General features: G+C 35.2%; 1 protein-coding gene across 2 annotated transcripts in view; it reads left to right on the forward strand.

Annotated features, from left to right (window-relative positions):
* The window catches only part of LOC133533082 (scavenger receptor class B member 1), a 148,687-nt gene that overhangs the window by 82,201 nt on the left and 54,191 nt on the right, over positions 1-12,295 (forward strand). The window contains exon 1 of one of the 2 annotated variants that reach the window (XM_061872026.1): positions 1,423-1,557. The exons of the other annotated variant lie outside the window; for it this stretch is intronic. Within the exon in view, the coding sequence (XP_061728010.1) occupies positions 1,500-1,557 (58 nt within the window). The 5' untranslated portion in view covers positions 1,423-1,499. Of the gene's footprint in view, positions 1-1,422; positions 1,558-12,295 lie in introns of those variants that run through there. 2 annotated transcript variants of the gene reach the window in all.

Here is a 12,295-nt window from a genome sequence, read left to right on the forward strand (position 1 = left end):
TTGTAAATTTAGCCAAAAAAAAAATCTTTTTATTAAACAGTAAATGCTATTTGTAAATCTGGCACTTAAAATGTTTTTTTCTCTTTTTTCGTAAAACCTAGTTTATGCAAAGTGTTTTTTGTCGGTTTTTGATATATATCAATAAGGTTATTTAGACTACGCTCCATAACGGCACCATCGCCATCAAAAAGGCGTTTTGCATTATGTAAGTACTAAGTAACAATACGAAGATGTTTTTTTTTGTTGGCAAACTATGCGAATTCCAGGAAATAGTTATTTGTTTTACAAGGGGGCAAAGTTGTTGTCTACCGCTCGTGCTAATATTGATACCCGAGCAAGCGAAAGATTCCAAAATTGAACCACGAGCGTAGCGAGTGGTTCGAGAAGTGGTAGCTTGAGCGTTGCCAGGGTTTCAAGGCACGAGGGTTAAACAAACTTTGCCTCCGAGTGACACACAAAATTTTTCACCAAACCAATGCGAGGAAACTACTAACTATAAAATACCAAAAAAAAAATTAAATCCAAATGAACGTAATAAATTTTTTTTTATTCAAAATCATCATTAAAAAGTCAATTCTACTAGCTATTAATATAAGGAAACAACTCAAAATTTGCATCTGATTACTTTGCCCCACATGTGGGTAAAATGCAACTTTCTCATTAGTTTTTGAACAATCAAGAGGGCTTTTACCAGATTGTATGACATTTTAGTCTTTAAATATGATCAGGAACACACTGTTAAAATCTTTCGGATTTCTCGTATTACACCGTGTAGTGTAGGTATATATACCTACATATGTGTGATATTATCGGAATGAGATTTACGAGTAATAACTGGAACTCGTTTTGGACAGTGAGTTAGAGCCGATTTAGACGGCACGCGAACTCGCATGCGATTTTAGTTACATTGCGGACTATTGAGGTTACAACTAATTCGGCGACCGATCAAATACCGCAATGTAATGAAACTAGCATGCGAGTTCTCGCACCGTGTAAATGAGCCCTTTTAAAGTTGGAATAGAAATTGACGAAAATGATTTTCTTGAACCTCAAAATTCAAAAGTTATTTTACTTACATATTTTATTTGTGTAGTAGTTATCAGTAATTAGCACATAAAGTGGCAAATATATTATGCTCATCCTTAGTCCCTATTTTTATGTGGAAAAACGCCCAAGTAATTTTAAATAAATACGGAATATTTCAAAATATTTTTCCGTCCAATAACCAATCCAATTTACCTATTTACACCTTGTCACCACAACTTTCGTAATATTATTTCTGTTTTTCATTATTTTCCACGCCACGGACTCCGGCATATTTAGCATTGCGGCAATGCCGATTGATATTTAAAAAAAAAACTCAATTCTTACCGAATTCATTGTCCGACCGCCAGTCACTCTCGCGCCGCCGGGCTGTTGGCAGCATGCTGTAATTCAGCCAATCGCGGATCGTGTTCGATATTCAAACTTGTGTTCGAATTTTGAATTCCGGGATCGCGATGGCCGTGCACGCGTTTAGCCGTTATATGGACTATATTAGGAGCCATAGATTAATTAGTGAGTGTCTTTATATATACTTATATTAAATATAGTTGTTAATAGTTTGTGTTAACGAATTAAGTATAAATTTGATATTACCTCTTGTATTATCTGCATGGTATAGCCAAGTATCGGTTGATCATACGGTACTTAGATTTTCTAAAACAATATGTTAGATTGCTACAAAACACTGTGCGAGCAATATTGGTATTTTATATTTGGTTATATAACAAACAACATGCAAAAGTGACTCATTCTATACATACCTACTTAAGTGGAAATATAACTAAATATACTAAATTAAGTATAGCCCTCCTGCCTTCTAGTGTAAAGTGGGTAGTGACTCTGCCTACGAACCTAGAGATCCTGGGTTTGAATCCAGGTGATGGCATTTATTTGTGTGTTTATCACGAATGTTTGTTCTTGAGTTATAAATGCTTTAAATATATTAGGTTAGGTGTAGTATATAGCAATAGGCGATATATAAGTATTTATATATATCTAGCTGTTATGTTATATATATATATATATATATATACCTATTGTCGTCTAGTACCTACCCACTACACAAGCCTTATTGAGCATGGGACCAGGTAGATTAGTTATGTGTTGAATTAAACATACTTAATTAAAAATACATAGGTAAGTCCCATGTCTTATTTGGGTTAAAATATTCACTCATTAAAAACTAATAAATATTTTCAAACAATAAATTGTCATCATAATTAAATTAATTAGACTTCTAGATTCAAATCTATTGTTTAACAGGAGTAGTTTAACTTATACGAACACTTACGATTTTTTATGCAGAAGACAGATTTTCTTCAGCTTCAAGAATATCTATACAACACGCAGTCATTGATATTTATTTATTTTATTTATTTAAACTTTATTGCACAAACAAAGAAAAATGTACAAATGGCGGACTTAATGCCAAAAGGCATTCTCTACCAGTCAACTATTGGGCCAAACAGAGACTGTATGTTGGTGCAGAAGATATTCATACATTATTTAACCGAAAAACAAAATATTATACATACATATTATGAATTTCAACGACCGGTCTGGCCTAGTCGGTAGTGACAGTGACCCTACCTATGAAGCCGATGGACCTGATCGATTCCTGGTTATTTGTGTCCCTGGGTCATGGGTACTTTCTATGTACTTAAGTGTATGTATATTATATATATCGTTGTATTACTGTTGTATGACGACCGGTTTGGCCTAGTGGGTAGTGACCCTGCCTACGAAGCTGATGGTCCCGGGTTCAAATCCTGGTAAGGGCATTTATTCGTGTGATGAGCATGGATATTTGTTCCTGAGTCATGGGTGTTTTCTATGTATTTAAGTATTTATAAATATTTATATATTATATATATCGTTGTCTAAGTACCCTCAACACAAGCCTTCTTGTGCTTACTGCGGGACTTAGTAACGTCAATTTGTGTAAGAATATCCTATAATATCTATTTATTGTTTTTTTTTTATGAGTGCTAGGACAGTATGCCTTTTTATGAAACTTATAATGTTATTAATATATACACACAACTAATGGAAAGTAAAGTGAATATATCCGAAGTCGTGACATGAGTCACACGACTGACATGTGATATCACGTCACACGGTTTTAACTGTCACGACATATTTATTAAAGAAAGTCTATAAATCAATGATATTACATATATAACTATAGAAAGGATATACTCATACATAAGAAGCACTAAAAACACTTACATATTTATTTCTATACTTGCGAAGAAATCTGTTAGTTTTGATTAATTTTCGCATTCCGGTAGCTTAGTTCTTGTCGAGATTTTGTTCTTTAAAGTCTTTTTGGCCCGTCGTCAAACAAGTGGCGAGGGGCCACCGCTTCCACCATGAATCAGTATTTAGTATGGTTTGGGCATGAGTGGTGGGGGGAACTGACAGAATGGGATAGTCTTATGTATCTTGTAGGAGTAGCAGAGAAAGCGATCTATCATTGTCGAAGCTATCATTGTTCATTTTACGTCCTTGTCATAGTCTCACTTTTCTTTTCTGCCTACTTCTAAAAAGTCCTGTGACGTAGACGTCTTCTTTTGTTGCCCACCGTTACCTATTATGGTGGGTAACAATGAACCTGACCAAATTACGTAGGTAGTTTTTGGTATGTTGTCAGGAATGTTAAAACGTGTTTTTAATTTTGTCGCATTGCGCATGTTCTGTCCGTCACGGGCGCACGCGTATAGTACTTCTATATGATCCTACCATCTAGCTTCCACGCAAGCAACATGGGCCATAAAAGCTTTGAAACAAAAAAAGAAACAAAAATATTAACTAACTTATAGGAAATATGTCAAAAATAAAAGAATAAAAATTAAGAAATAAAAATAAATGGCTCCGCCATTTTGATAAAAAAAAATTGTAACAACAATAAAATTGTATGTCATCATCGAACCTGCTCACAAAATTTCACGAGAATCGGTTGAGAATTGCGAACTGTAGAGGAGAAAATCCGGACTTACGAGAGCATTTTTGCCCAAGCCGAAACAGAAATCTTTGCTAAGGTGACATTCATTTATTACGGAACCCCTCCCCCCTATATTACATAAGAATCTAAAGAAAAAATAATTCACGTTTCGTATGTCTTAGTGTTTATTATAAATATATATATTTTAACTTAAATAAGGTTCACCATCATGTATATGTACATAATTATATGTATTAGTCTATCTTTTATACATTATAGAAGTAGTAGTTTTTTACTATTTATATATTTTTAATATTATTTGACTTCACGTTTAATTTTTTCCTTATTATTTGTTATTAATTTTTCCTGCACCAACATACACAAATGTCTCTGTTTGACCCAATGGTTGACTGGTAGAGAATGCCTTTTGGCATTAAGTTCGCCATTTGTACATTTTTCTTTATGTGTGCAATAAAGTTTAAATAAATAAATAAATAAAATAAATATTTTTAGAACGTTTCTTGTTCCTACAAAGGTACTGGAGCCCGTCTAAGCTAACTCTGTACCTGCCGTGTTTGATAGCAGCATGGAGTGTAAAAGTATTATTTTAAGCGTCATAATTTCATAGAAATTAGAAATTTTTCTCATCTTTGTGATCTTATGTAAGAACTATGAAAACCTCGTCCCACCTCCTTATAGGAAAAAATAAGACATTTTCGATTCCCCTCTCCTCCTAAAGCGGTTGTCCAACAATCACGTTATGCTAAGTAAGGGGTGGAGGGGGTCAGCAAAAAATCACCAATGACCACCATGGAGAGAGGGGGGGTCTAAGTAAATAATACGTGAATTTTTTTTCTTAAATTGAGCGAAGCCTAAAATTGTTAAGTAACCATCCATTTAGCGGTATTTAACGTTAACAATCAATTGTGTTGTATAAAAAATGTTAAAATCGTTTTCAAAGTCATAACATTTTTTTTATATATATTTATTTAACGCTCTTTGTGTAGGTACCGTATTATAAGTAGTCAACGAAAAAAATTACACGTTGGATAGGGGGGAGGGGGTCTGAAAATATCACCAAATATCACCATGTGGGTAGCGGGGTCAAAAACTAGCCAAAAAAGCGGCCAAGTGCGAGTCGGACTCGCGCATGAAGGGTTCCATACAATTTAAGACGTATAAAAAAAATCTTCTTATTAGATCTTGTTCAACATTTTACCACTTTGGACACACATTTTACCACTTTGGAAGTGTCTCTCGCGCAAACTATTCAGTTTAGAAAAAAACTATATTAGGAACCTAAATATCATTTTTGAAGACCTATCCATAGATACCCCACACGTATATGTTTGATGAAAATTTTTTTTTTTAAATTTTATGACGTATTAAAAAAAACTACTCACTAGATCTCGTTCAAACCAATTTTCGGTGGAAGTTTGCATGGTAATGTATATCATAATTTTTTTTTAGATTTTTCATTCTGTTATTTTAGAAGTTACAGGGGGGGGGGACACACTTTTTTTCACTTTGGAAGGTTCTCTCGCGCAAACTAGTCAGTTTAGAAAAAAATGATATTAGAAACCTTAATATCATTTTTGAAGACCTATCCATAGATACCCCACACGTATGGGTATGATGAAAAATATTTTTTTTTTTAAATTTCATGACGTATTAAAAAAAAACTACTTACTAGATCTCGTTCAAACCAATTTTCGGTGGAAGTTTACATGGCAATGTATATCATTTTTTTTTTTTAGATTTTTCATTCTGTTATTTTAGAAGTTACGGGGGGGGGACACACTTTTTACCACTTTGGAAGTGTCTCTCGCGCAAACTATTCAGTTTAGAAAAAAAATGATATTAGAAACCTCAATATCATTTTTGAAGACCTATCCATAGATACCCCACACGTATGGGTTTGATGAAAAAAGATTTTTTGAGTTTCAGTTCTAAGTATGGGGAACCCCCAAAATTTATTGTTTTTTTTTCTATTTTTGTGTGAAAATCTTAATGCGGTTCATAGAATACATCCACTTACTAAGTTTGAACAGTACAGCTCTTATAGTTTCGGAAAAAAGTGGCTGTGACAGAATCGGACAGACAGACGGACATGACGAATCTATAAGGGTTCCGTTTTTTGCCATTTGGCTACGGAACCCTAAAAAGTATGACGTGATTAATGGACAACCCGGAATCGTCTTAATAAATGAATGGAACCTAACGCTCGGTCAATAAGCCTCCACTCTCCAGTAATCACGTTTTACGCATAGTTTCTGATCAGTTATGTTATGTTACATTCTGTTGTTACACTTATATCTTCGAATACCTATAGCCAAGGCCACGACGTGTCTTCTGTAAACAATGCTGTTCGTACGTAGTGTAAATATGTAGTGCACATTAAATTGCTCACGTATTAAACTAACAATAATTGTATATACCTATTACTAGTTTCAGTTTTTATTAGTTATTACACACACTGTTTTTAAACACTGGCAACATTTTACTAAAACAAGAGCTATAGAGTTAAGTTATATTTTTCATTGATTTTTGTTAGTTTTAAAAATAATGGCGCTATACATCCCATAATAGGAGCAAACACACATACCTATGGAATTTAATTTATTAATAATATGAAAACCAATTGCAGTATCTACAGTACTAAATATCAAAAATACTCCAAATTTTCTCTTAAATTTCCCATGATTGGTGCCGTTAACATAATTACCTTTCATTTTTGTTTACAAACTAATTAAAATACAATCCAAGCTAATCTACATCTTAAATTTAGAACACGCACAAAAAACCCTTTCCATCTCGGTGACCAGCAAAAAATGACCCAAAACGGTTTAGCAAGAAACGAGCGCATTGCCGAGATTTACCAAAAAAAAACCCAGTATAAATTGACCTCTAAATATTTGATGGTTTTATGGGATCGAGGATTACACTTACAGTGGCAATGTTTAAAGTGGCCACATTAATTAATTGTACTAATGGTTTGTTATGTCACGAGGTTAATAAGTTACGAAAGGAGGTTATAGGCTTATAGCGTGTGATTTGGCAGTTTTGGCACTTCGGAATTGTGTGGCAAAATGTAACACATCTTGCGATTTGAGAGTTTTCATGCAGTCGAAACTGGTATTTTTAGGGTTCCGTACCCAAAGGGTGCTATTACTAAAACTCCGCTGTCCGTCTGTCTGTTTGAGACTTAAAGTTTGACGACATTTAATTTTCGCCGATCTTTCGTACGATTTGCATTGCAACAAATCACATTTTGTTAAACTTTTTCGATTAAAAACGGCACATTTTAGTCCACTTTTTACAGTAGATTGTTTACCAAAGGGTAAAATGGTGCCATTCACCCGATTTAAATATGTATTCTACTTTTCATTTCGAATACGGGGAAAGTAAAACACATATGTATTTAAAAACATGAAGTAGTATACAGGGTGATTTCGGGGTCGTGGAGCAAGAGAACAAGACATCACACAGAATTCAAAGATGAGTCTAATGATATTGCTCATTATTTATTATCACCAATAATTATGATTTTTTTTTAGATGACAAGTAGAAAAAAAACATGTTTGCATACAGTTTGGTTATATGGTCATAAGATTCATTTTACTTGAAAAATAATAAAAATCAAACTAATTATCTTTCAATCAATTACTACCGTATGATAATGTAAGTCATTTATAGATTCAGTAAAAGTGGTTCTGGATCACGACCCAGAAATCACCCTGTCTACTTTCATAATATTTCACTTTCAATTTACAATTTAGGTAAAAGTATCGTGATTTATGGAATGAGGAGTTAAATATCAGAACGGACATTGTACTACAAATTCATTGAATATCAAATTTTAATTGATTATCGTAATATAAAAGAAATAAACGTACTGGGAAAGTAAAATATAGTGCAGATATATATCATTTTCTGCATACTTTATGAAAAACTACTATTAGAGCTGTCATTTTATCACAACTAGATGTTGATAGATAGACGTCACACACATTCTGAAATAATATTTGGGTAAGTGCCTATTGAATTGGCGATGTTAGCTTTATACATAATATTAAGGGTACAATTTTACCGTATGGTCAACTGTCCCAGTCTCCCCTTATATTTTATTAGGTATTTACACCGAGGTAGGTACTCGGTGTAAATATGCTTATTACGGTGACAATGAACGTAGGCCGTGACGCACACCGACAACGACAGATAAATTACAAACTAGATGCAATTGTGATGTCAAGATGTAATCCAACTGCTTAAGGTTGATGGTGTTATTGTACCTATCATTTTAATATTATTCATTAAATTAAAAGGTTTTATAGACTTAACTTCAAACTCGAATAAATCCATCTGTCAGATTTTGAAACAATTTGATTTGTGTTTTTGTTAAATTTATATACCTAAGACTTGGCTGGTACGAGTATATATAGCTCATCAAACTCATCATTCTAGGCGGAATCATAGGGAAATAAGAAGTAATAGAGTGCTTACTCCATACATCAGTTTTGGTTATTTTCGCAGTCGACATTTAGTATCGAGTAGCGGAACTCTCAGTACTGCTACTCGACAATAGATATCGCGGCAAACAAAAAGTCTAATGCTCAATGATTTTCCGCTAATATTATAACTAGAGTAACCGGAACTCTATTTTCAACTCCTACGCTTACTCTCCTACGTCTGACTATAGATTTGTCTGTAGAATAACCAAGCTCCAATCTTCTTCTTCCTCGCGTTGTCCCGGCATTTTGCCACGGCTCAAGGGAGCCTGGGGTCCGCTTGACAACTAATCCCAAGATTTGGCGTAGGCACTAGTTTTTACGAAAGCGACTGCCATCTGACCTCCCAACCCAGAGGGTAAACTAGGCCTTGTTGGGATTAGTCCGGTTTCCTCACGATGTTCTCCTTCACCGAAAAGCGACTGGTAAATATCAAATAATATTTCGCACATAAGTTCCGAAAAACTCATTGGTACGAGCCGGGTTTGAACCCGCGACCTCCGGATTGCAATTCGCACGCTCTTACCGCTAGGCCACCAGCGCTTCACTAAATAAATAAAATAAATAATACTATCCACCCAATTTTATCTTAATCCGATGAATAAATTAAAAAAAAATCAGACATAGAATCCATATCTTGTTAGTCTCACTTAAACTCGGAATCCTATAAACTAAATGTTGGTAAATTTATAACAAAATTAAAACTATAAGTTAAATAGCACTATCTATTTCCCACTTATTTTGCACTCCATGTTACAATGTTGACCCAATGCCTTAATTATAGGGTAGTCGAGGCATCCGGTTAATATTATTGTACTGTATACGAAGCGCGTTATAAACGCGCTTCGTATGTTTCACCCATAGTAAATCTTAATCAAATAAAGAAATCGTCACAAATATTTAATAGATAAGTTATAAACGTTGACTTTTAAACGGCTAGTAAAAGTAAAAATACAAGCTTGCAAAATTAGGTTCATTACACAAACATGATATCATGATATTACGTATATTTAACTGAGCATTTACTTTGTACCTAATTTGTAATTTCCTTGAGCCATAACTATAATGCTTGGCTATTGTGGTTAAATGCAGTAATTTACGTTGGTAATTCTTAAAAGATTTACTACGAGTATTTGACCCTTGGACGCGTAGAAACACAATACTGTGCTGAGTTTTATTTTCATTCTATTGATATAATTAGGTACTGTCGCCATCAGATATATCGGAGCGGCCGAGATGCTCACAAATATCTGAACACGCATTTGTCAAGGAGTTAGAGTGCGTGTTCAGATATTTTTGAGCAATTTGGCCGCTCCGATATATCTGATGGCGATTGTACATGCTTTCGGTAGAATAATAGTACAATACAAGTGCGTTAAGTAGGAAATTTAAAATACCGAAAATCAAACAAAATTCGGTTTAAAGTTTTTTAAACCTTTATTTACCTACAAACAAGGTTTCATCAAACGAAAAACTGTCATTTTCAAGATGGCACCTGTCATGACGTACTCGTAGAGTTCATGACCCTGCAAACGTGAGATAGTTATTTTATAGTTATTTATTTAAAATTTGATTCAGGCAACAAGACCCATATTACAAATACCTTACAGACCAACATACATACCTATACATTTTATAAAATTACAAGTAAACACTATTTAGGCGACAAAACGGCGTGGCTCCGTTGAATCGGCTGCTCTTGTGTCGGATTCGGCAGTTTGCCCCGGAACCTCCGAAACACGACACCCTTCGGCCAGAACTCGGCTCATTCAATGGTCCCCTGTAGCGGTCGCGGCACGCGCGCAACAAAAGAGTTGAAATGCACGTAGTGGCGCGATCGAAGCTGGATAGTGATAATCTTGTACCGAATATAGGTACTACTTACGTAATTATTTGTAGTGTAGGGTTTGTATGTATATTTACTATTTTATACTTACAATGTAACTACTAACTACATTATTATATTATACTACATACAAAAATCATGATAAAACCGCAGACCGCATCATCACTTACCATCAGGTGAGATCGTGGTCAAACGCTTGCCTATCGTTATAAAAGAAAAAAAAAAAAAACTTTATTGTAGTCATGTTATTTAAACGAGATCATAAAACTCGGTCAAAGTTCAAAACCACAGCTTTTTTGTGCGAAGCAACTAAAAAGGACTCGAGCCTTCGTATAAAGATTTCGTCAAAAATTTTGTAGGTACAGTCAGCCAAGAAAGTGATTTACCACTTTTCGACTCTATTACTTGAGAAATAGAGTCGAAGTGGTAAACCACTTTCTTGGCTGACTGTACTATCGCGGACATTCGCGGTGAACCACCTTAAGTGCGAAAATCTTTTAAACGTCTTGCAGGCGGTGAGACGATAACATAAAAGTGATGACCAATAGTATGGCTCTTAAAAAAAGTGAGTATCGAAAAAAAAGGTTAGCTAAGGTAAAGTTTATTGTAACTAAGATAAGGAATCCTGCACACATCCTAACTGGTCATCTTTATAGGAAGGAGAAGAAGCCTAACTTTTTTTTTATTTATATACCACGACGGTGGCAAACAAGCATACGGCCCGCCTGATGGTAAGCAGTCACCGTAGCCTATGGACGCCTGCAATACCAGAGGCATTACATGCGCGTTGCCGACCCTTTAAAAACCTGTACACTCCTTTTTTGAAGAACCCCATACTGTAGCCCCTCGGGAAAACCTCGGCAGGAAGCTCATTCCACAGCCAAAGCGTTCGCGGGAGGAAATTCCTCTTAAACCGCACAGTACGCGACCATTTAGGTTCTAACTCACATGCTTCATATTTTTCAGTGACTTCTATTATTATAATAAAATAAGGGTGACAGCTGGTAACTACAGTTACCAAAAGCTAGTGGCTAATCAACAACAACTAATAAACTGTCCTTACTATTGTTTGTCTCATTACCTTTTCATCATTAAGATAAAGAATTCGAAGTCCATCGTAATTGGTTATCTCGGTTTACCTCGCTCGTAAGGATCGAGCGATCGAGGCAAAAATTTTCTGACCTGGGCAGCCCAGGTCAGAAAATTGGGCTATAACCGCGAAAATCGAAGTTCGTCAATTGCGGGCATTTTTCTCTGTCACTATAATTACGTCTTACTGAGAGTAAAAGAGAAAGATCCCCGCAATTTGCGAATTTCGGTTTTCCCGGTAGCCCCCTGGTTCACCGCGAATGGCCCGATTGTACCTACCTCTATAGATCGTATCATTCACACGTGCTTTGTTATCCCCCGTTCAAGATTACCCCAATGCATTATCTAAAGTCCCAAATCCTCTTAAACAATAAAAGGCAGTCTGAACCCCAGCAAATGATGAATCGAGTGAACTTTGGATTTTCAAGCCGATAAATAAGGAAATATAACCATCTTTTTCTTCCACATTGTTATACACCGTGGTGAACGGTAGCCGTCTCATGTTGATAGTGTCAACTGTCGGCCACCGCCGTATAAACATGGCTACCTCGATGTTTGTTCAACAATGTCACGTACTCTTCCTGGTAGGAGCGATGCACTGAAGAATATACAACATTCGCCTATATACAGAAAGGTTGTACATTTGAGTGAGGTGAAACAGAAAAACATACATTGTAATAGGGAGTCGGACAGTAATGTAAATGTAATCACAATTATTGACGATTCGATAATAACTATTTAGGATACAAGTACGGAAAGTAGCAAGTACCTATTCGCACGTGTATTGTGATTGTACTACGTTTTACAGTACATATGGCCCTTTAAACTTTCGATATAGGCACTGAAAATGCTCATTCCCGCACT

This window comes from Cydia pomonella, chromosome 28 (assembly GCF_033807575.1).
Source record: "Cydia pomonella isolate Wapato2018A chromosome 28, ilCydPomo1, whole genome shotgun sequence".
In the NCBI taxonomy this organism is placed as follows: Eukaryota; Metazoa; Arthropoda; class Insecta; order Lepidoptera; family Tortricidae; genus Cydia; species Cydia pomonella.